We start from the raw sequence: 24,448 nt of genomic DNA, 5'->3' as shown, positions 1-24,448 counted from the left end.
TCGGACGACAGCCTGTGTCTCTCCTCATCTGCGTGTTCCCGAATAAAATCCTTGTACTGTTCATCTCCTCTTGGTGTCTGGTTCTTGGTGGACTCAGATTAACACAGAGCTGACTCTCAGATTGTTTCCAAATGATGGAATGCATGGTTTAACCTGCATGAAAGTAGATTTGTCTTCCCCCAAATAACGGATTATATTAAATTGGAGACTCGCCCTGCTTACTTTCCAAAGCAAAGATAGAAGCCAGTGTGTCCGCCCCCACCCCCACCTCCAGAGCTCCTTCCTTCCCACCCCTCTCTCTGTGGCCTTAGTCTCCTCACCTACAAAGCGGACAAGAGCCCGTCCCAGCAGGGGTTCCTGGGTGCACCTTCTGCTTGCTGGTCATCTGCTGAAACCCCTTAGCAGCATTTTGACACAGTGTGGGGGTCTGAGGGGGCCACCAGCAGCAGTGCTGTGACCCGGAGTGGTCCCGGCATCACGCTGGGGCTCCCCGCCGTCCACTGTGCACCCACAGACCCAAGTCAAGGGAGATGCTGCTGAGGGCAGACGTGGCCTGGCCTGTGTGTTTCAGAAGCTGTTGGTGGGAATGGAGGAGGAAGACTGGTTCATTGGAAATGAGGTTCCGAAAAACCAAGGGAAACTCAACCTCTTATACCCCGTCTCTAGGGCTGCCATCACCAACTGGGACGACATGGAGAAGGTAGGCGGCGGCTGCTGTTGGGTGGGCTGTGCTCAAGGGCCCCCACCAATGCCTGGGGTGGCCTGCTGCCCGGCACCTCAGAAGGGACGTACAGACAACATCCAGGGCTCTCCCGGCATCTCCCGGCTCTGGGTCTCTGGAGATGCTACATCGCAGTACTCACCATACAGGTCTTAGAACCACAGACCTGGGCCTGAATCCCGTCTCCATCACGCATGACCTGCATCATTTTGGACCCGTAATTTGGCTCTCTAGTCCTCAGTTTCCTAATCTGTAGGAAAGGGATATAACTTTTCCTACCATGTAACACTGATGTGAGAATTAAAGGAGACAATGGATTAAAAAAAAATCTGAAACATGCTCCACACTTATTAAGATGACTGTTATCTTAAAAACAAATAAACACCTCACCCCTCACCCTCCACCAAATGACAAATGTTGGTGAGAATGAGGAGTCAGAAATTTGGAATTCTCAGACACTCTTGGTGGGAATGTAAAACAGTGCAGTCACTATAGGGAACAATACGGTGATTCCCCAAAATCATGCTAGAATCACCGCGAACGTGAGCGTGCTAGTCACCCAGTCGTGTCCGACTCTTTGAGACCCTGTGGACTGTAGCCCACCTGGCTCCTCTGTCCATGGAATTCTCCAGGCAAGAGTACTGGAGTGGGTTTCCATTCCCTTCTCCAGGAAACCTTCCCAACCCAAGGATCGAACCCAGGGTATCCTGTAGATCAATCAGTCTCCAGAAGATTTTTGCTGTCTGAGCCACCAGGGAAGCAATCCCCCTTCACAGTGAATCCCCAAAGACTTGGAAGCAAGGCCAGGAAGAGATATTTGTACACGTGTGTTCATAGCAGTAAGATTCACAGCAGCTAAAAGGTAGACATGATCTAAGTGTCCTTCAGTGAATGACTGGACGCACGCAACGTGGCCCTTCCACACAGTGGAATTGTATCTGGTCTTTAACAGGAAGGAAATCCTGACACAGCTACAACGGGGGTGAACCTTGAGGACAGGATGCTCAGTGAAATGGGGCAGTCACAGAAGGACAGTAACGTACGACGCCACTTCTATGAGGACCGAGGGTCATCCAATTCATGGAGACAGAGAGTGGGAGGTTGGGGACCAGGGGCTGGGGGAGGGGATGGAGAGTTAGTGTTTACTGGGACAGAGTGTCAGTTCGGGGAGATAGAAAGTTCTGGAGATGGACGGAGGCGATGGTTGTGCGACAGTGTTCATGCACTTACTGCCCTGGACTGCACAGCTGGAAGAAGCTTACAGTGGTGAAGTTTGCACTCCGTGTATCTTTGTTATTGTTGTTCAGTCGCTCAGTCGTGTCTGACTCTTTGTGACCCCATGGATTGCAGCACACCAGGCCTCCCTGTCCCTCACTATCTCCCAGAGTTTGCCCAAGTTCATGCCCATTGAGTCGGCGATGCCATCCAACCATGTCCAGTGCAGTATGGATGGGATGGACACAGCTGCCTTGAACCACTCTCTCAGTAGCTGAGGGCTCTGTATGTAGTTGAACAGGATCACATTGCCGTGGACGATGCGTTAACTATCCAAGGCTTAAGGTCATCCCGACACGGAGTGGCTGGAAACAGGGATGGTCACCGGTTACCTCCCACAGTTTCCGTGGGCCAGGAACTCGGGGGCAGCTTAGCTGGGTGGTTCTGGCTTGATTCTCATGGGGTTGCAGGCAGGTGTTGGCTGGGGCTGCAGCGTCCGAAGGCTCAACTAGAGCCGGAGGACCCATTTCTGAGATGCTGCTCTGCAGGGCCAGCAAGCGGGCCCCTCTCGACGTGGCCTCTCTGTGGGGCCTCCCTGCGGTCCTCACGGCCCGAGGCTGGCCTCCTCCTGGGTGGGAAATGGTAGGGGCCGGGGTGGGGGCTGCGGGGCGCTGACAGTCGCCCCCCTCTCTCGTCAGATCTGGCACTATTCCTTCTACCAGATGCTCCACGTCGCCCCAGAGCAGCACCCTCTGCTGATGGCAGAGCCGCCCTTGAACTCCATATCCAGTAAAGAGAGACTGTCACAGGTAAGAGGCCAGGAGGGGAGCTCGGGGGTCAGGGAGCAGGCTGGTGGAGGGCGGCAGGGGCCCCTCCCCAACCTTGGGAGAGACAGAGACGCCAGCGAGACCTGACCCTTTCGGTATCAGCAAGAGTGACAGCTTCCACCAGAGGGCTCACAAACCATCGAGCACAGGTAAGCTGTTGAAGCTGGATGGTTTCATCTGGACCTGCAGCCACGCTACGTGCAGGGCGCTTATGTGCCCCTTTGGGCAGGCAGGGAAACTGGGGCTTCCAGGAGCCGAGGCAGTCGTTGGCTGAGGTTGCACAGCGAGTGGCCTGTGGACACACCCAACCCCCGGGATCTGTGTTTGCAGTGTGTTCTCAGCATTGATGCCCGGTGTGTCCGGCCTGCGGGTCTAAGCCTGACTTAAAAGCTCCAGGGCCTCCTCCACCTCTAGGCCTCACCCCTGGCTTGCCCCGCAACCCCAAGGAGTGGGTGATGTGTGCTGGTTGGATTGCCTCAGCTTGAACTGGGTTGAACTGGGTGACGGAGCCCGTCAAGGCTGGTGGGGAAGGGGATGCACCCCCAGTGCAGATGGCAGAGCCCTCCTCAGGGCTGGTATGGGGTCCAGGTGGGGCAAGAGCCGCAACGGCTGCCTAGTGAGGACGTCAGCGAGCTAATGAAGCAAGCAGCCAGGTTCTGCCACCTGGCTCGGACTCCTGGAGCCCAGCGGCGCTTCCTGCGGTGAGTGGTGACCCAGCAGGCATGCCCAGCGGCCGGAGGCACCACCTGCCCAGGGAGGAGGTTCCCTCCGCGGCCCAGAAACAGAGCAGCATCCACCGCAGCACAGATGTGAGCCCTGCCTCATTTAACACAGGGCTCGGGGGCTCCCACGAGTCCTCCCCTGCACGTGGGCAGTGGGCCATGCTAGGCACGTGGACTTGGCATAAGCCTCAGTCCTGCCACAGCAGACAGCAGCTTTGAGAATGCCCAGTGCCCGAAGGGGCCCATGTGAGCTGGAGAGAGAAGAGAGAGACAGAAGCATCCTTCCTCCGAGGGAACGCACTGCTCCAGACAGTCTTGTTCAGGGCTCCCCAGGGAAGCAGAACCAGGAGGAGATAGACATTCAGTGGAGGAGACCCACAGAGTCAAGGGATTTAGACCTGTCCCTCCTGAAGGAAACCAACCCTGAATATCCACTGGAAGGACTGATGCTGAAGCTGAAGCTCCAATCCTTGGCCACCTGATGCGAAGAGCCAACTCATTGGAAAAGACCCTGATGCCGGGAAAGATTGAGGGCAGGAGGAGAAGGGGGCGACAGAGGATGAGATAGTTGGATGGCATCACCAACTCAATGGGCAAGAGTTTGACCAAACTCTGGGAGATGGTGATGTACAGGGAAGCCTGGTGTGCTGCAGTCCCTGGGGTTGCAAAGAATTGAACATGACTGAGCAACTGAATGACAACAAGGAGAAATACGTATTATTGTAAAGAGTCAATGAGGATCATGGGAGCCGGCAAGTCCCAGCATCTGCAGCCAGCAGGATGGACCCCAGGACAGCCAGTGGTCTAAGTCAGTCGAAAACCACAAAAAAACTGATGTCCCAGGATTTCCTGAGGGCTCAGTGGTAAAAATCTGCCTGCCAACGAGGGAGACACCGGTTCGATCCCTGATCTGGGAAGATTCCGCATGCCTCGGGCAACGAAGCCCGTGTGCTGCAACTACTGAGCTTGTGCTCCAGAGCTCGGGAGTCGCGCTTACTGAGGCTGCAAACCCTGGAGCCTGGGCTCCACAGCAAGAGAAGCCACAGTAACAAGAAGCTTGTGCTGGCTGCAACTAGAAAACACCCGAGCAGCAACAAAGACCCAGCACAGCCAAAAATAAATAAAATAATAATAAGGAATATATTAGGAAATAAAAAGACCCGATGTCCCAGCTCAAAGGCAGTCAGGCAGGAGGAATGCCCTCTCCTTCAGGGAAGTTCAGGTCTTCTGTTGTAGTCAGCCCTTCAGCTGATTAGATGAGAGCCACCTTCCCTGGTGGCTCAGGCGGTAAAGAATCTGACTGCAGTGAAGGAGACCTGGGTTTGATCCCTGGGTCGGAAAGATCCCCTGGAGAAGGGAATGACTACCCATTCCAGTATTCTGGCCTGGAGAATCCCATGGACTGAGGAGCCTGGCGGGCTACAGTCCATGGGGTCACAAAGAGTCCAACGTGCCTGAATGAGTAACACTTTCACTTTTACGACACTCATTTTGGGAAAAGCAATCTGCTTTGCTCAGTCTGTGGGTGGCGCTAGTGGTAAAGAGCCTGCCTGCCAATGTAGGAGACTTAAGAGACACAGGTCCAGTACCTGGGTGGGGAAGATCCCCTGGAGAAGGAAATGGCAACCCACTCCAGTATTCTTGCTTGGAGAATCTCATGGACAGAGGAGCCTGGCGGGCCGCAGTCCATGGGGCTGCAAGAGTCGGCCACGACTGAGCGACTGAGCACAGCACTTAGCACATGAACTTAATTGCCAGTCTCATCCAGAAACACCCTCAGACACACCCAGACCCATGTTTGACCCAATGTCTGGCCCCCCTGTGCCCAGGCAAGTTGACCAGCCTCACACTAACTGCAGTGCCGGCCACAAGGCCTGGCTCGGGCACTTCCCCACCACCCCCAGGCCTGCTCCCTGCCCTTCTGCCACGACTGACTGTCTCTGAGTTCACTCCCTAATTGTATCAGGATCCCAGCAGGAAACCAAAGGACGCCCACATGGGGTAGCGTTGGTGAGAGTTTATTGAAGAGCCAACAGACATGGGTGAGCCCAAGTCTCAGAACAGGCACAGGAGAGGCTCAGGGCTCTGGGCTGGCAATGAGCTGACACACCCGCCGGGGCTGAGTGGGCAGCCGGAGGGCACGAGCAGCCAGAGGGGCCAGGAGGGAGGGGGCACCAGCAGCCAGAGGGGCCAGGAGGGAGGGGGCACGAGCAGCCAGAGGGGCCAGGAGGGAGGGCGTGGGCACGCCAGCGGCCCAGTGCCTTCTCCCACCTCCTCGTCTCCCCTTCGGGACTCCCACGGGCAGATCCCCGTGGGTCACCCCGGGCAGGGGACCTGGGAGCGCAGCCCAGGATGGAGCAGTGCTGAAGGGCGGGGGCTTCTGCAGACAAACCTGGGCAGCCGGCCGTGGCGGCTGCACTGGGGCCCAGAATGCCCCCTCCCTGCGGACAGGGGGCTTCACACCTGCAGCTCTGCGCCAAGCTCCCCGTCCTGCCCCAGCCTTCCAGCCGGTCCCCTCCCTGCCTTTGGCCCTCCGTCCAGAAGCTGATACAACCGGGTCTCCTCCTGGAGACAAGCAGGCTGAGGATTGCGGGGCTGGTTCTCCTCTGAGAATAAATGTGTATCTGAAGAGGATTTCTGGGGGCCAGGTCCCAGGAGAGAAACCAGTGTGGGGTCAGCCCAGCACACAGGGAAGGGCGTGGGCTGGCATTGAGGCCCCCAAGTGCTGGCCCCGTGACCTCGGGTGGGTGACTGGTCCTCGCGGTGTCCTGGTGCCCCCTCAGAGGATGATAACGGTATCACCCGGGGGCGCCATGGAAATGAGATGAGTTAACTCTGTGAAGCGCTTGTCCCAATGCTTAGCACCATCAAGCACTCACTAAATGCTGGTTCTTGTCCCTAAGCCTCTGTTTTCTCATCTATGAAATGGGAGCTTGACCTCAGGTTCCCTGAAGACCCTTCCAAGCTCTTGCCAGGCCAGGGGGAGTGGAGCTGGTTTTTTCTTGGTGTTTTTAAGGGGAAGGGTCTCTAGCTGAATCGTAAAAGCTGCCCTCCCACCTCCACTAGGATCCAAATTCCAGGATCCAGTTGTGGGGGGAGCCCAAGAATGGCACAGACTCACAGGCTAATCTTCGTGCAGACGTGTGTTCTCACCTCTCGTGGTAAATCATCAAGCCCCCAAACCCTGCTCTGTAATAATCCCCTTAGAGGGTAGCACGCTCTGTGAGTCACACACTCAGTGGTGTGTGTTCCATGTATAATGCTGTTTAAAAAGGCTGTCTTGACCTGGCTTGGGGTCTTGGCTAGAGATGTGTAATGCTGTTTAAAAAGGCTGTCTTGACCTGGCTTGGGGTCTTGGCTAGAGATGTATAATGCTGTTTAAAAAGGCTGTCTTGACCTGGCTTGGGGTCTTGGCTAGAGATGTATAATGCTGTTTAAAAAGGCTGTCTTGACCTGGCTTGGGGTCTTGGCTAGAGGCTGGTTAATTTCCCTCTTGGGCAGCGGGTTAAGCCCACACCCCAACCCTCTGACTGTGGTCCTGTCACACACCCCAGGGCCCTATGCTGCTGCGTCGCTTCAGTCGTGTCCAACTCTGCGACCCCATAGACAGCAGCCCACCAGGCTCCCCCGTCCCTGGGATTCTCCAGGCAAGAACACCGGAGTGGGTTGCCATTTCCTTCTCCAATGCATGAAAGGGAAAAGTGAAAGTGAAGTCGCTCAGTGGTGTCCGACTCTTAGCGACCCCATGGACTGCAGCCCACCAGGCTCCTCCGTCCATGGGATTTTCCAGGCAAGAGTCCTGGAGTGCTATATACCTGCCCTAATTGCTTCAGAGCCGGATACAAGACCGTTAAGGTCTGCTTCTATGCACAGGAGCCCATGACCTTAGCCAAACGAGCTGACCCAAAGGATCCCTTGCAACCTGGCAGACCACCCCGCAGGCCACCGGTGCTCTGTCCCCGACAGCTCCCGCTCACCCTGTTCCTGGTGTACTCCCGTCCCACCCCCACGGCGCAGCCTGGTGCTTGTCCCTGGTTTGGAGCTGCACGTGACGAAGCCTGCCTGCCATCCATCCGAGTGACACCACGGTGAGTCCCGCCATCAGAAGAACCGATACAATTTCCCTGCTGGGCCAGCGGTTAAGAATCCTCTTGCCAACGCAACCACAGGCTCAATGGGGACACAGCTTCGATCCCCGGTCCGAGAATATTCCACATGCCGTGGGGCAGCTAAGCCCGTTCACCACAGCTACTGAGCCCGTGTGCCTGCAGCCCGGGCTCTGCAACAAGAGAAGCCACCGCCACGAAACTAGAGAGGAGCCCCCGCACCCAGACCAAAGCCAGCGTGCAGCAAACCAGCCCAGCCAAAAAAAGAAAAAAGAAAAAACCAAAAGGAAAAGATTTAGGAAGGACTTGAGGGAACTTAAAAAAAAAAAGAACCCGTAGTCCTGTGGACACAGTGTCACCATCTTGCTGGGAAATTGTTCACTCACCCCACCAGGGCCACAGAGGCGGTGCCCGGCGTGCTCTGCAGCCTGTGCCCCACTCCTGCCACCTGTTCCCTCACGTTCTTGCCCGCTGGGCGCTCATGTGGATGGGGTTGGGGGGATCCTACGTCACACCCATCAGGGGGCCGCCACCGTGGGCCATAAACACGAGGCTCTGCCTCCTCTGTGCGTTCCTTCTCCCCGTACATGGCACCCAGGAGAGATTTCCTGACCAAGCCATGTCTGGACTAAGTGCCTGGCCTGTTAGTTGACACACAATAGCCATTAGCTTTCATTGCTCCATCGTGATGAAACAAGCGAGTTGTCCCAAGTCCAAGTGTCGGAATTTCGATGACGTCTGGAGACGGGAGGCCCTGGGACCTGGCCTTTGCTGTGGTGCTTGCGCTGGGACACACCTCTCCTCCAGCAAAGAAACTATACAACACCAAAAATAGCTGCGTGCATGTGCACTGGGGACAAATTTCGGACCAAAAGATACAAAGAGACTGAAAAACTCAACTGCCACTTCTGAAGAGCTTGCAAAAAAAAAAAAAAAACTGACAGAAAGTGGGTAGTGCTGGCAGAAGCAGGGCCCTGCGGGTGCCCCCTGCCCTCAGCACCACGGAGGGGCGGGCAAGCCACCTACACCACTCCTCTGCTCACCCCTGGACATACCCTGAGCCTCCCCCGCGTAAGGACGCAGCTCATCCCCACTCAGGGGCAGCCAGGCACCTGCTGCTTGTTCTTGCCACGCCCCCTTCACAACAGGGACCCCGATCGAGCCTTGCCTGAATGTCTTGTCTGGCCTCTGATCGATTTCTACTGACTGGGGAAGGCCAGTACCCTGGTCGGCATGGGTCTGCCCACCCTCGGAGAGAGGAAAGAAGGGTGTACTCAGTGGAGGGACAGGCAATGGCTTCTCAGAAGCTTTGGCAGTCTGTGTTTTCCCCACCGTGAGGAAACGGTGGCTTACAAGATGGCGTGATGCCCTCTAGCAGGCCCTGAGACAGCACAGAAGGCGCTCACCCTTTGGTACCTGGGAAGGGTGTGGCCCGTTCTGTAGACGGGGAGACAGGGTGTCACAGAGGTCGTCAGGGCAGGGCTGGGATGAAGAGGGGCGTTCCTGACCCCGCTGTCTGGATCCCTCTGGGGGAGTCATGTTCCTCTGGCCAGAGGGATTCGTGTGCGCACGGAATTTAGGCAAACCGCCCCCTGACTGCTTCCACGCCTCTCGCAGATCCTGTTTGAGACCTTCAGTGTGCCTGCCTTATATTTAGCCAACCAAGGAGTCCTTTCTCTCTATGCTTCTGGCCACACCGCTGGTGAGTGGCCCCGAGGAATCCCGCCCCTGAGAGCCCAAGCCCACACCCAGCCCATCCCTTTGGCTGCCCACTCCCTTTCACCAAATAAGAAAAGAAAAGAAAAATGCATAAAAGCCACTTACGAGCCCTTTTCATCCCTCCTGGTTGAACTCCCGCCCGCCTCCTGCACTGAGCACTTTTTTCCTGAGCATCTTTACTGAGGTATGATTGGCATGTACTGAACTGCAGTGCGCACAGCTGGATACACCTTGAGGTGTGAATACACTCTGAACCCACCCCCAAGTCAAGAGGACGGACTTGTCCATCACCCCCAAACACTCCCCTCCCCCACCACACGCTGCCTCCTCCGGGTGTCTGTCCCCACACGTGGGTCTACATCTTCTGCAGTTTCGTAGAAGTGTCATTATGCAGTGGGTACCCTTTCCTGTACAGCTTTTTACACTCAACGGGATTATCTGGAGACTCATTCGCGTTGTGGTTTGTATCAACGGTTCATCCCGTGCTGCTGCTGAGTAATGCTCCTTTGGGTGAGTGCCCACACTTCATCCATTCACCCAGGAATGGCCATCTGGGATGTTTCCAGTTGGGGACCCTTATCGATAAACTTTCTGTGGACATTTGTATACAGGTGTCCATCTGTGTACATTTGCACGGACACTTGTTTTCATTTCATTTGGGCAAATACCTGGAAGGGAGGTGACTGTGCTATATGGTAGGTGGACGTTTAACTTTTTAAAAACTCGGCCGGGCTAGTTGCAGCGTGGTGTTCCGCGGGCCATTCTGTGTGGTCCCACATAGCTGTTGTGAGGCGCCTGGTTCCTCCAGGGCCCTTGATGGGGTCAATCTGTCATTTCTGCTTTTGAACAGGTGTGCAGCGGTATCTCATTGTGGTTTTAACCGGCATTTCCCTGAAGACCAATCAGATTGAGCATTTTTCATGTGTTTATTTACCATCCGTAGATCTACTTCAAACTGTTCAATTTTGCCCAATTTTTTATTGAGTTGTTTATCTTTGAGCTTTATGAATTCTTTTTGTATTCTGGGTACAAGTCTTTTATCAGACAGAAGTTTTGCAACAAGAGTTGACTCATTGGAAAAGACTCCGATGCTGGGAGGGATTGGGGGCAGGAGGAGAAGGGGACGACAGAGGATGAGATGGCTGGATGGCATCACTGACTCGATGGACGTGAGTCTGAGTGAACTCCGGGAGTTGGTGATGGACAGGGAGGCCTGGCGTGCTGCGATTCATGGGGTCACAAAGAGTCGGACACGACTGAGCGACTGATCTGATCTGATCTGATCTGATTCCCAGTTTATGACTTTTCACCCTCTTCAATGTGTATTTTGAAGAGCAGAAGCTTTTAACTTCAATGAAGATCAATTTATCAATTTAGTTTCTGTGGATCTTATTTTCAGTGTCATATCTAAGAAATACACACTGAGCCCAAAAAGTTTTCTGCTGTTTTCTTCTAGAGACTTTGTCATTTAGTTTTCCATTTAGATCCATTTCAAATAAATTTTGTATATGGTATGAAGTATGAGTGAGGTTTTGTGTGTATGTGGAGGTCTCATCTTCTCCACAGTATTTGTTTAAAGACCATGCTTTCTTCACTGGATTGCCTTTGCCCATTTTTTGAGAACCAGCTGTCTGTGTGTGGGGGTCTGTTTCTGTGTTCTCTGTCCTACTTCATCAGTCTATTCGTGTGTGCTAAGTCACTTCGGTCGTGTCTGACTGTCTGCGACCCCTTGGACTGTAGCCCGCCAGGCTCCTCTGTCCATTGGGTTTCCCAGGCAAGAATACTGGAGCGGGCTGCCATTCCTCCTCCAGATCTGTTTGTGTAGCTGTAGGATAATACTACATTCTCTTGATTACTGTAGCTCTGAAAGGGTGAGTCACTCAGTCATGTCTGACTCTTTGTGACCCTGTGGACTGTAGCCCGCCAGGCTCCTCTGTCCACGGAACTCTTCAGGGAAGAACACTGGAGTGGGTTGCCTTTTCCTAGCTTATGAAGTCTTAAAATAAGAACATGCTGGTGCCACGCCCTTGCCGTCGTTCAGTTGCTAAGTCATGTCGTACTCTTCGGGACCCTGTGCACTACAGCATGCCAGGATTCCCTGTCCTTCACTGTCTTCCATAGTTTGCTCAAACTTATGTCCATTGAGTTGGTGATGCCATCCAACCATCTCATCCTCTGTCCTCCCCTTCTCTTTTCTTCTCCTCACTCTTTAGCAGCATCAGAGTCTTTTCCAGTGAGTTGGCTCTTATGATCAGGTGGCCAAAGTATTGGAACTTCAGCTTCAGCATCAGTCCTTCTAATGAATATTCAGGACTTATTTCCTTTAGGACTGACTGGTTTGATCTTCCTGCAGCCCAAGGGACTGCCAAGACTTCTCCAACACCACAATTCAAAAGCATCAATTCTTAGGTGCTCAGCCTTCTTTATGGTCCAGCTCTCACATCCATACATGACTACTGGAAAAACCACAGCTTTGACTGTACAGACCTTTGCCAGCAAAGTGATGTTTCTGCTTTTCAATACACTGTCTAAGTCTGTCATAGTTTTTCTTCCAAAGAGCAAGCGTCTTTTAATTTCATGGCTGCAGTCACCATCCACAATGATTTTGGAGCCCAAGAAAATTAAATCTGTCGCTGTTTCCACTTTTCCCCCATCTGTTTGTCATGAAGTGATAGAATCAGACGCCATGATCGTCGTGTTTCGAATGTTGAGTTTTAAGCCAGTTTTTTTCCTCTTTGACCCTCCTCAAGGGGCTTTTTAGTTCTACTTTGCTTTCTGTCTTTAGAATGGTATCATCTGCATATCTGAGGTTGTTGGTATTTCTCCCAGCATTCTTGATTCCAGCTTGTGATTTATCTAACCGGGCGTTTCACATGATGTACTCTGCAATAAGTTAATTAAGCCGGGAGACAATATACAGCCTTGAGATGGTCCACTGCAGAAGGGAATGGCAAACCCCGTGAACAGTTATGAAAAGACTAACACCTGAACGTCTGATTTAATTAGAAAACCTGCAGACTTCCTCTCCAGCACATTCAGCCATTGGTCTGACCCAGATCGGCACCATCCTAGCACACTCTCCTGCAGGGAAAGAAAGTTTTCTCCTCAGATCCCTTGTTTTCCCATCCGGTTATCTGCTCCTCTGCCGTGTCTTCAAGCAGACTTGACAACTGATAAGCAATGCCCTGGACCTGACATGATGCCCGTGTGTTTTCTCACCCAGGAATGACAATCGAATCTGGAGAAGGAATGACATACTTTGTGCCCATCATTGACGGCTGCCCTTTGCATCAGTCGACCTTCCACATGGACATCGCAGGCCAAGACCTAACCTTGTACTTCCTGCATCTGCTGTCAGAAAGCGGGCACTCATTTGTGAGCACAGGTGGGACGTTGCTCCTCTCAGCCAGGTGGACCAGTCTTCGGGCCATAATGGCCTCCTTAGCTTCCTGCACCCACAGCCCTCAATTTGTAAAGCAAAGGCTACTTTCTCATCATTCTAGCTCTAAAAGGCAATGCCATCTGTGTTTAGGGACATTTAGTGTGTTGATGATGGCAACAAGGATGATGGTGGAGATGAGGATACGATGGTGATGGAGGCGGTCATGTGGGTGTGATGGAGATGACGGTGGTGGTCATGATGATGGTGGTGGTGAAGGCGATGGTGATGGTGGTGAGGGGATGGTGACGCTGACGCTGATGAGCTAAGCTTTACAGAGCACTTACCCTGTGTAAGAGGGTACTTACTCCCTACTGGAGAAGGCAATGGCACCCCACTCCAGTACTCTTGCCTGGAAAATCCCATGGACGGAGGAGCCTGGTGGGCTGCAGTCCATGGGGTTGCGAAGAGTCGGACACGACTGAGCAACTTCACTTTCACTTTACCCTGTGAAAGGCACCAGGCTAAGGAAACAGTCTGCATACATTCTCTCACTGCTTTATGCTTCAATACCCTGAGTAGAAACAGTTACCTCCACTGCAAGAGGAATAGGTTTAGGAAAGTTAGATGACTCAACTTCCCATGACTCGTAGGTATAACTGCTGGGAAGGGAACCCAAGGACTCCGGACAGGGAGGTGCCTGTCCACTCTTCATCCACTTCCTGGACTAAGTCCCAGCCTGTAGACCCTACCTGACACCCGTTCCCAACAAGCCTCTAACCCACCTTGCGGTTTCTGGTCTTCTCAGGCCAGAGGTCTATGTCCAAACCGTGTAAAGTATGGAACCCAGAAGAACAGTGGGTCAATTAGAGGAAAGCACGGGGCAGTGGTAAGGATCGGCTGGGATAGTCTCATACCTGTTACTGACACCTCAGACTTAGCAAAGTCACATATGCATTATTTCATCTCATCCTTACAGCGATGCTGTGAGGGATGATCAGTCCCACTCTTGAAGACAAGGAGAGGGAAGGTTAAGAGGATAATGAGCTTGAAAGTGAAGTGAAAGTTGCTCAGTCGTGTCTAACTCTTTGCGACCTCATGGACTATACAGCCCATGGCATTCTGGCCATGAATACTGGAGTATTCCGGGGGAAGACCTTCCCCCAGGGGTCTTCCAAACCCAGTGATCAAACCCAGGTCTCCTGGATTGCAGGTGGATTATTTACTAGCTGAGCTACAAGGGAAGCCCAAGAATACTGGAGTGGGTAATCTACCCCTTCTCCAGAGGATCTTCCCAATCTAGGAATCAAACTAGGGTCTCCTTCATTGTGGGCAGATTCTTTACCAACTGAGCTATCAGGGAAGCTTGGCACTTGGTAAATGACAGAGGTGGAAGAGGTAATTTGAACCTATACTTGTCTCACCAAAGCCCAAACCAGGCAAAGAAGGGGAAACTATAAGGTGTTACCCCGGAGGCAAGGAAAGAGAAGGGTGTGACCAACAGCATTAGTTGTTGGAGGGAAAGAAGTCAAGAAAAAGTCTGCTTTCAACTCTCACTTCTCCCACTTCCGCCATTGCCAAGTGACGGATTCATCATCCTGGTTTAGGCAAAGTGACAAGGTAGAGGTCAGATGTCCATGGGCTGAAGGACCAGCAGGATTTCCAGGTGAGCAGGCGCAGGGAGAGCCCTCTGGCCCAATCTCAAAAGCGATGGTGGATGAAAAATAGAAGTCTAACACCAGGAGATGTAGCTGAGTCTGAAACCTGTTGTCAGCAGTCCAGAAGGTGGGATGTTTCTGGAATAGGGGGCTTCCGTTGTCTTGGGCAGTTCTCCAGAGGAGGGGGCAGTTGTGAACTGTTCGGAGGCAATATTTGTAGCAGGTAGGGATACGAGCACCATCACCTCCCAGATTAATAGATAATAAAATTGAACTTGATTATCCAGCCCCCCAAGCACAGAGCATATAAAATGAAGACACTTCTCAAACATTTGCATTTTAGTTCGGAACATCCCCAGTCCACCCTTCTTAAGCACAGACCCGGCCCCAACACACGTTACAGATCAGCAGGCACTCGAGTGTTGTTGTCTAGTCACTAAGTCGTGTCCATTTCTTTGAGACCGCATGCACTGTAGCCCACAAGGCTCCTCTGTCCATGGGATTTCCCAGGAAAGAATACTGGAGTGGGTGGCCATTCCCTTCTCCAAAGAATCTTCCCAACCTAGGGATAGAACCTGAGTCTCCTGCATTGCAGGAAAAATCTTTACACTGAGCTATGTGAAGTCGGGTACTAGAATATGAGATGAAAATAGAAATTGCCTCTGCAATGGTTCTGTTGCAGGAAAGCGGACCCCTTCCAGGGCCCGAAACTGGGCTCTTGTCTAACACTCGGAAATGAATCGTCCGAGGAGACACATCTGCTGACAAAGCAAGAGATTTTATTGGGAAAGGGCGCCCGGTGGAGAGCAGTAGGGTAAGGGAACCCAGGAGAACAGCTTTGCCGCATGACTTGCAGTCTCGGGTTTTATGGTGATGGGATTAGTTTCCGGGTTGTCCTTAGCCAATCATTCTGACTCTGAGTCTTTCCTGGTGGTGCACACCTTGTTAAGCCGAGATGGATGCCAGAGAGAAGGATTCTGGGAGGTGGTCGGACAGGTGGTGTCTCCTTTTGACCTTTCCTGAACTCTTCTGGTTGATGGAGGCTTATTAGTTCCCTGTTCCTTACCAGGACCTCCTGTCGTAAAACAGCTCATGCAAATGGTTACTGTGGTAACCAGGCCTGGTAGCCTGGCCAGGGTGGGCGTTTTCAATCGGTGTGCTTCCCCTAACAGTTCTGTCTGGTCCCCACACCTGCAAGGAGCTGAAGCTTTAGAAGGAGGCTCCTGGAGAAACAAATCCTTTCGTGAACTCAACTCACAGCCAGACCCTTTTTGTTTCTTCCACAGCTGACCGGGAGTGTGCACGGGACCTGAAAGAGAAAAATTGTTTTGTGGCTTTGGACTTTGAAAAAGAGAAGGCAGAAGCCAACTCTCCCTCCTACCCGCAAAAGTGTCAGCTGCCTGACGGCCAGGAGATAGACCTTGGGAGGGAGAGGTTTTTCTGCCCCGAAGCGCTTTTCCAGCCAGACCTCATAGGTGAGTCCGTGGAGGGGGACAGACAGATGAGCACGTCGCAAGGCAGGAGATGGGTTGCCAAGAGGGCATTCTATTTTGAGTAGCAAATAATAGCAAGCTGACACCTCATTTCAAAAGGTCCCCTGATATCAACCGTCACTTGTTAAGCACCAAAACACAGTTTACCACTATTTAGGAAAGTCTCCAGGACTTCCTTGGTGGCTCAGCAGGTAAAGAATCCACTTGCCAATACAGGGGACCGGGGTTCGATCCCTGGGTCGGGACGATCCCCTGGAGAAGGAAATGGCAACCCACTCCGGTATTCTTGCCTGGGAAATTCCATGAACAGGGGAGCCTGGTGGGCTACAGTCCATGGGGGTCACAAAAGAGTTGGACATGACTTAGCAACTAAACAGCAATTAACAACATACCGTCATGTTGCTGACCATTTCAGCCTTCCCCAGATCTCACATTATTTCATCTTACAGATGAAGAGACCTACTAGAAAGTGTTAGCTCGTCCATCAGATGTGATGAGATACTGCCCTGGACAGCAAGCCTTTTTCATTATTTATTATTTATACTCTACTTACTTACAAAATACTTTAGAATATAGATTTGAGACAAAGCAAAGAAGCAAAACCCATGGAATTTGAAGGAAACTTTAAAAATCTGGCTGATCTAGAGATTTTAAATGAAGGTTGAGCTGACAAAGCTCTCTGGCAGACATGGGAGAACAGGAAAAAAAAGTGATGAGTTATAAAATTCCCTTTGATTGGGAAAATGAAGTCTGCAAAGTAGTCAAGGAAAGCCAGCTCTTGCCTGAAATCAAAACTTAAAGATAACTGGTTACATTCATAAGGGACAAAGCGGAATAACAGAGAAGTAAACCTCCCCAGAATTAGTACCTAGCAAGGACCCAGCGTTTTTATCTAGTACAGGTGAGCCGGGTTCTGTGTTCTCTGATGGGTTGTGTAGGGGGTAAAGGTTTAAAACATGGCACATGCCTCCAGATATTAAGGGGAAATGAAGAAGCCGTTGGATGAAGTTTCACCTGCAGTATGAAAGTTCTCTTCCGAGTCTAGGTAGACTGCAGCTTTGCGGGCACAACTGTGACTTTGACGGTAGCTGCTGGTGCACACGTCTACACGGCTCCTGTGAATTCGACTTTTCGGTCCTTATCCCAGGGTCACACGTCGGTACCGTCACAGCTGAGGCCACAGTAATAGGCACCCGCCATCCCTCCCAGCACCTCACACTCTCAGACAGACGGGACCACAGCGCACACATCCTTTAGGTCTGGTCTCATTGCATCAGAGGCCATATAGGCGAGGGCTGAGTCCAGAGAGGAAGGACCAGGATAACTCTGCAAGGCCACCGGAGCAAGAGCCTGCAGCTACAGAAGTCCTTTCGTAAGGCGATCAATGCCGACGCACTGAAAACGGGTAACTCACAGACAAACAGAGCAAACACGGACACCAAGGGGGCGGCGTGGGCTGGGAGACTGGGACTGACGTTTACACGCTGCTGACGCGCGTGTAAAGCAGACGACGCGTGGGAGCCTGCGTACAGCTCAGAGAACTCCGTGCTCCTCGGTGACCTACATGGAACGGAAATCCAACAAAGAGGAGACGTGTGTGTGCGCATAGCGGATTCACTTTGCTGAACGGCAGAGACGGACAAACACCGTCGTAGAGAAACCATACCCAATAGAAATGAATCTAAAGAATTTTTAAAAATTAAAAATTAATAACTGTCGGTGACATTTCAATGCAAGGTCTTCCAGGTGAGCGAGGAGAATTGACGTGTACTTCTCCAGTCGTGAGTGGTGGGCCCCACGGCTGCGCTGGGCTTTCATGTACTTTGCTGTGTTGAACCCGTAAGGGCCTCGCGGTCAGCGGTGCTGTTTGTCCACTGCACTCGAGCTGCCTGAGACTCGGGGGCCCCTGTGTCCCTGGTCCCTGCCGGGGAAGGGAGGAGCCCAGGGGTGCAGCCATCCCCTAAGTCTCTTCCTTGTTCCGTCCGTCCTGGCAGAGCGGAACAATCTGGGCATTCACATTAAGGCCTTCGAGTGCATCAGCTCCTGCAACCCCGCCTTCTGGAAGATCCTTTTTGGCCACATCATCCTGTCGGGAGGTACGGGCACCTGCTCTGGCTTGAGGTCCCGGCTGCAGAAAGAAACATCCACCCTGGTCTCCCCGAAGATTAATGTGAAGGTAGGCTTCCTACACCCACCCTCTGGGGCTCAGCGATTTATTCCACAGATGTTCCTGGAATGCCTCTGAGGTGCCAGGCGCTTGCAGAAGCCTCAGTTAACAGAAAGCGACGAAACTCCGGGAGCTTACATTCTAGTGTGTGGGGGCAGTGATGAGGACTAAGAAATATAGATCATATGTACGGAGGTGATATGCTGGGAAGGGCTATGAGGCTCAGGGTGGGGAGACAGAAAGGAAGAAGGGGAGAGAGGTCAGGGCAGGGGCACTCCTGGAAAGGCCGTGTTGAGTGAATACTTGAAGGAGGAGAGGGGAGCAGCTGGATATGTGGGGAAGAGCATTCAGGCCCAGGGAACAGCCCACACAGCGGCCCAGAGGCTGGTTTCTTAAGGAAATGCTGAGAAAGGTTGGCTGGGCTGAGAGAGGGAGCGGGGTAAACAGGGTCAGAGAAGCCACGCGAGACTTTACCGTGAGGGAGACTGGAAACCAGCAGGAGCTTTGGGTAGGGCCGTGACAACATCAGGCCAGGCTCTGGAGGGGCCAGGCTGCTGCGCGGGGAGTGGGCTATGTGGCTGCAGCTGGGAGGTGATGCTGGGGTCCAGGTGAGGCATGCTGGTGGCTCGGGGTCAGCAGCACGGAGGGTGTGGGGAGGTGGCCAGATTTTGAGCTCACACTCAAGGCAAAGGCAGTAAGATTTTGGGGGAGACGTGAAGTAGTGGTGAGACAGAGGAACCCTGGGCGGGTCCTGAAGTTCTAGCCTGAACACTGGGGAGATGGAGACACTGTGGCAGAGATGGTCGAGGTCACCAGAGGGGTAGTCAGGGGAAGTCTGAAGTGGCGCTTTGGACGCATCCACTTGGGATCTCTCCTCTCTGTCGGGGAGCAGAATTCAGGAGGGATTGAGCTCAGAGGTGGGAGGAGGCTGGGCTCCAGCTCCACACTGGAGACTTCATCAGAGGCGGGGTACCTAGAGACCAGGGGCAGGGGTGCAGCCCCCTCGGTCCGTCGGGAGAGGCTGGAGGAACAGGGGTGCCCCCAGGAACCGGAGCTCCAGAGTGCAGGCAGGAAAGGACGAGAGTGGGCAGCCCTGCTGGTAGCAGAAAGCCGGACTAGAACTCCTGCCACGTTGGCAGGTGGGGCAAGCTGACGACCAGCCCCTGGGGGCCTGGGATTCAGCATCTTTTGTCCGGTGAGACAGACCACCTGGAGGGCCTTTAAAGCCGATGTCTGGAGGGGACTTGAAGGACTTTTGCTGCAAAGAAGCACAGAAAAGCCGGGCAACAGCTGGGACGAAAGATCGGGAGTTTTGCGGTTGTGGTGGCGGTGGTTTTAAGACAGGAGAGCTACCTAACTGATCTGCAAGGAGAGGAAGCTGACGGTGCAGAGAGAGGTTGACGCAAAGGCTCGCCCCACTTCCCCCGCCCCTACCCCCACTTCCCGGGTCCAGGTCTGCAAAAAGCAGGCCGGCTTCCATGCACCTCGGGCTTTAGTAAGCCAGGGACCCTCCCCTGCCTGACCCTCCACCCCTGCCAGGGGGCTTCCTGCCATGCTCTCACCACCATGTAAATTTTACTTGTTTACTTTCAAATTCACAGCCTTTATTTTTTAAGAGCAGTCTTAGGTTTACAGGAAAACCGAAGAGAAAGTGAGTTCCCACTTATTCCTCCCTGTGCACCCAGTCGCCCCGTGAGCCTACCCGTTGTTTTCTTCTGGTGCATTGGTTACAGCCGATGAACCAACTGTTGTCAGCTGACGTCTGGAGTTGACGTTATGCTTCACCCCTGGTGTTGTGCGTCTGATGGGCTCTGAGGAATGTAGAAGGTCGTGCACCCGCAGACACCCTGTCCTGTAGAGGACGTGATTCCACATTCTCGGTGGCTGTCACATGATAGTTCATGTTATAACGCCCTGGGCGCTGCCCACTGCTCCCCACCTCCCCCGTCCCCGAGCAACGACGGATGATTTTAATGTCTGCATAGATTTGCCTTTTCCAGAACACCATGGAGCTGGAATCAAGTTGTTGGAAGCTCGTGTGGTTGGAATCACAGAGCCTGTAGCTTTTTCACGTGGGCTTCTTTCTGACTCCATTTTCCAACCTTTTCTTTCTTTTTTCCCCCCTGTTTATAAAAGTAGTTCTGGAAGCAATGCTTATGCACTGGGTTTTTTCTGCTTCTGTTAGGTCCATACCACTTCTGTCCTTTATTGTACCCATCTTCGCATGAAATGTTCCTTTGGTATTGAGAGGGTAACAGGCAGGAAGGCCAGGGGTCTCCAATGGAGGAAATAGGCTGCAAGTGTCAGACATTTTTTAATCTCTCTCTTAAGCTGCTGCTGCTGCTGCTAAGTCACTTCAGTCATGTCCGACTCTGTGCAACCCCATAGATGGCAGCCCACCAGGCTCCCCCATCCCTGGGATTCTCCAGGCAAGAATACTGGGGTGGGTTGCCATTTCCTTCTCCAATGCATGAAAGTGGAAAGTGAAAGTGAAGTCGCTCAGTCGTATCCAACTCCTAGGAACCCCATGGACTGCAGCCCACCAGGCTCCTCCGTCCATGGGATTTTCCAGGCAAGAGTACTGGAGTGGGGTGCCATTGCCTTCTCCGCTCTCTTAAGCAGCAGGAGGAAACAAACCAGTTTACATTTCCCCGCCTTGTCTCTGCAAGTTTAAGAAGAGGTTTCTCTTAAAATTCTGCGTTGCCAGAAAGGCACCTGGCTCCACCTGAACTTAACCCCTCTCAAACCTTGAGCTAACCAATGCCTTTTTCTTATGGAAATGTTTGTCTTAAGCTATGTTAATGTACTTATGCATTTACCCCAGACTCTGTCTTCAAGTAGGTTCCGCCTAAAGGCTCAGAACTGACTTGACAAACCAGTATGTTATACTCACACATTGTTCTCCTAATCTATGTTAGTGAAACTATGTATTTGTATGGAAATCTGCCTTTGATTGCATTTTATGGCCCAGGCTGACTCACCTGGTGCCAAGGGTCTCAAAATGCATCTTGTGGGTGAGGGGCCCAGTGCCATCCTCTGTTTTGAGACATTTCCTTTCTTTAATTAGCAGACTGCTAGTAGCATATTCAAAAGCAGAGACATTTCTTTGCCAACAAAGGTCCGTCTAGTCAAGGCTATGGTTTTTCCTGTGGTCATGTATGGATGTGAGAGTTGGACTGTGAAGAAGGCTGAGTGCCGAAGAATTGATGCTTTTGAACTGTGGTGTTGGAGAAGACTCTTGAGAGTCCCTTGGACTGCAAGGAGATCCAACCAGTCCATTCTAAAGGAGATCAGCCCTGGGATTTCTTTGGAAGGAATGATGCTGAAGCTGAAACTCCAATACTTTGGCCACCTCATGCGAAGAGTTGACTCATTGGAAAAGACTCTGATGCTGGGAGGAATTGGGGGCAGGAGGAGAAGGGGACGACAGAGGATGAGATGGCTGGATGGCATCACCGACTCAATGGATGTGAGTCTGAGTGAATTCTGGGAGTTGGTGATGGACAGGGAGGCCTGGCGTGCTGCGATTCATGGGGTCGCAAAGAGTCAGACATGACTGAGCGACTGAACTGAACTGACCTGAGTAGCTATATAACATCCAGCTAAAGATTAGCAGGGGGTACTCTTTCTGCCCCCTTCTGATGCCTATGTCAGAAGCTTTCTCTATCTCCTTTATACTTTAATTAAATTTTATTGCACAAAAGCGCTGAGCGATCAAGCCTCATCTCTAGCCCTGGATTGAATTATTCTCTTCCAGAGGCCAAGAATCCTGGCATCTTTCGTGGTTCAGCAACAACCTTTCAGTATCTCTAATTTTCTTGAAGAGATCTCTAGTTTTTCCCATTCTAGTGTTTTCCTCTATTTCTTTGCATTGATCATTGAGGAAGGCTTTCTGATCTCTATTTGCTATTCTTTGGAACTTTGCATTCAAATGGGTATATCTTTCCTTTTCTCCTTTGGCTTTAGCTTCTCTTCTTTTCTCAGCTATTTGTAAGGCCTCTTCAGACAACCATTTTGCATTTCTTTTTCTTGGAGATGGTCTTGATCACTGCCCCCTGCACAATGTCACAAACCTCTGTCCACAGTTCTTAAAGAGATGGGGATACCAGACCACCTGATGTGCCTCTGGAGAAATCTGTATGCAGGTCAAGAAGCAGCAGTTAGAACTGGACATGAAACAATGGACTGCTTCAAAATCGGGAAAGGAGTATGTCAAGGCTGTATATTGTCATCTATATTTAACTTATATGCAGAGTACATCACGTGAAATGCCACGCTAGATGGAGCTCAAGCTGGAATCAAGATTGCAGGGAGAAATATCAATAATATCAAATACACAGATGACACCACCCTTATGGAAGAAAGCAAAGAACTAAAGAGCCTCTTGATGAAAGTGAAAAGAGGAGAGTGAAAAAGTTGGCTTAAAACTCAACATTCAGAAAACTAAGATCATGGCATCTGGTCCCATCACTTCATGGCAAATACATGGGGAAACAATGGAAACAGTGACAGACTTTATTTTGGGGGGCTCCAAAATTACTGCAGATGGTGACTGCAGCCACGAAATTAAAAGATGCTTGCTCCTTGGAAGAAAAGCTATGACCAACCTAGACATCTCTTTGCCCACAAAGGTTCATCTAGTCAAAGCTATGGTTTTTCCAGTAGTCATGTATGGATATGAGAGTTGGAAGCACATTAGAAGCAGAGACATCTCTTTGCCCACAAAGGTTCACCTAGTCAAAGCTATGGGTTTTCCAGTAGTCATGTATGGATATGAGAGTTGGACTGTAAAGAAAGCTGAGCGCCAAAGAATTGATGCTTTTGAACTGTGGTGTTGGAGAAGACTCTTGCGAGTCCCTTGGACTGCAAGGATATCAAACCAGTTCCATCCTAAAGGAAATCAGTACTGAATATTCATTGGAAGGACTGATGTTGAAGCTGAAACTCCAATACGTTGGCCACCTGATGCAAAGAAATGACTCATTTGAGAAGACCCTAATACTGGGAAAGATTGAAGGTGGGAGGAAGGATGACAAAGGATGAGATGGTTGGTTGGCATCACCAACTCAACGGACATAAGTTTGGGTAGGCTCCGGGAGTTAGTGAAGGACAGGGAAGCCTGGAGTGCTGCAGTCCCTGGGGTCACAAAGAGTCGGACATGACTGAGTGACTTAACTGAACTGATACACTGGGTTTGGAGTTTCAGTCCCAATTTGTGCCATGAAGAAGCATCTTCCTATCTCTCCCTCTAATTGTAAGGAACCAGCTCAGCATGAGCTCAGGCTGGGTGGCTGGGGGTTGGAGGGATGGGGCCACCCACGTGCTCTTGGTTAAATAGGGGCCTTCTTCATCCCTCAGAGACTGAGGACTGAGGCTTGTCCCCCAAGCACAGCAGTGCTCCTTGCTCTGGGTGGTCTCTATGCCTCCTCCTCCAGAGCTATTGGGGCAACAGGGAAGACTCAGGAATTTCATGGAAAGGTAAATGGATCAGGTATTGTATAATCAATACAGGCCTCCCTTCCAAAGTCAGCAGCCCTCTTGTATATACATTATACGTAAAACTCCATTCAGTTCAGTTCAGTTCAGTCGCTCAGTCATGTCCGACTCGTTGCGACCCCGTGCATCGCAGCACGCCAGGCCTCCCTGTCCATCACCAACTCCCGGAGATCACCCAAACTCAGGTGCATCGAGTTGGTGATGCCACCCAGCCATCTCTTCCTCTGTTGTCCCCTTCTCCTCCTGCCCCGAATCCCCCCCCAGCATCAAGGGCTTTTCCAGTGAGTCAACTCTTCGCATGAGGTGGCCAAAGTATTGGAGTTTCAGCCTCAGCATCAGTCCTTCCAATGTATGCCCCGGACTGGTCTCCTTTAGGATGGACTCCATTATTATTATACAAATCCATGTAATACTGGAAAATTAATCCCATCCCTTCCTTCTTAAGACTGGAACCCTCATCAGAAAATAGGATCCGCCAGGGCACACATTTATATTAAAGAACAGTGCCCCAGCCTTTGTGCTTCCTAAGGCTGCCGTCTTCTTTATACAGTTTCGTATGATGCTACATAAATATAGGTGATGTTGGAAAATTGTTACTGACCTGCTTCCTCACCTCCCAAGGCTGCAGCCTCCTTCTACCATCTCACATGAGATAAGACATTTACATAAGTATTAGAAAGCTCTTACCCTTCACGGCTTCTCACTCTGAAGTCCTCTGCTCTCCTTGAGAATACATTTCCACTGCTCCTCCTCTTGACCCTCCGAATTCTTACCTGTGAAAACCTTGCATTAAACCAGGAAGTGAAAATGTTAGTGACTCAGTCATGTCCAACTGTTTGCCACCCCGTGGACTGTAGCCTGCCAGGCTCCTCTGTCCATGGGATTCTCCAGGCAAGAATACTAGAGTGGGTTTCCATTCCCTCCCTGGAGAATGGGATCTCCCCG

At 51.7% G+C, this 24,448-nt stretch overlaps 1 protein-coding gene across 7 annotated transcripts in view; it reads left to right on the top strand.

Annotated features, from left to right (window-relative positions):
• The window catches only part of LOC133241591 (uncharacterized), a 37,133-nt gene that overhangs the window by 9,864 nt on the left and 2,821 nt on the right, over positions 1 to 24,448 (top strand). For 2 of the 7 annotated variants that reach the window (XM_061407321.1, XM_061407320.1), the window contains 7 exons: positions 572 to 700; positions 1,674 to 1,760; positions 2,635 to 2,745; positions 9,209 to 9,293; positions 12,534 to 12,695; positions 15,634 to 15,822; positions 17,835 to 18,016. In XM_061407321.1, the coding sequence (XP_061263305.1) occupies positions 572 to 700; positions 1,674 to 1,760; positions 2,635 to 2,745; positions 9,209 to 9,293; positions 12,534 to 12,695; positions 15,634 to 15,822; positions 17,835 to 18,016 (945 nt within the window). The remainder of the gene's footprint in view (positions 1 to 571; positions 701 to 1,673; positions 1,761 to 2,634; positions 2,746 to 9,208; positions 9,294 to 12,533; positions 12,696 to 15,633; positions 15,823 to 17,834; positions 18,017 to 24,448) is intronic. The other 5 variants (XM_061407324.1, XM_061407322.1, XM_061407323.1 and 2 more) reach the window with 5 other exon arrangements.

Source organism: Bos javanicus, chromosome 29 (assembly GCF_032452875.1).
Source record: "Bos javanicus breed banteng chromosome 29, ARS-OSU_banteng_1.0, whole genome shotgun sequence".
Classification (NCBI taxonomy): Eukaryota; Metazoa; Chordata; class Mammalia; order Artiodactyla; family Bovidae; genus Bos; species Bos javanicus.
This window is presented reverse-complemented; position numbering and strand designations above follow the sequence as displayed.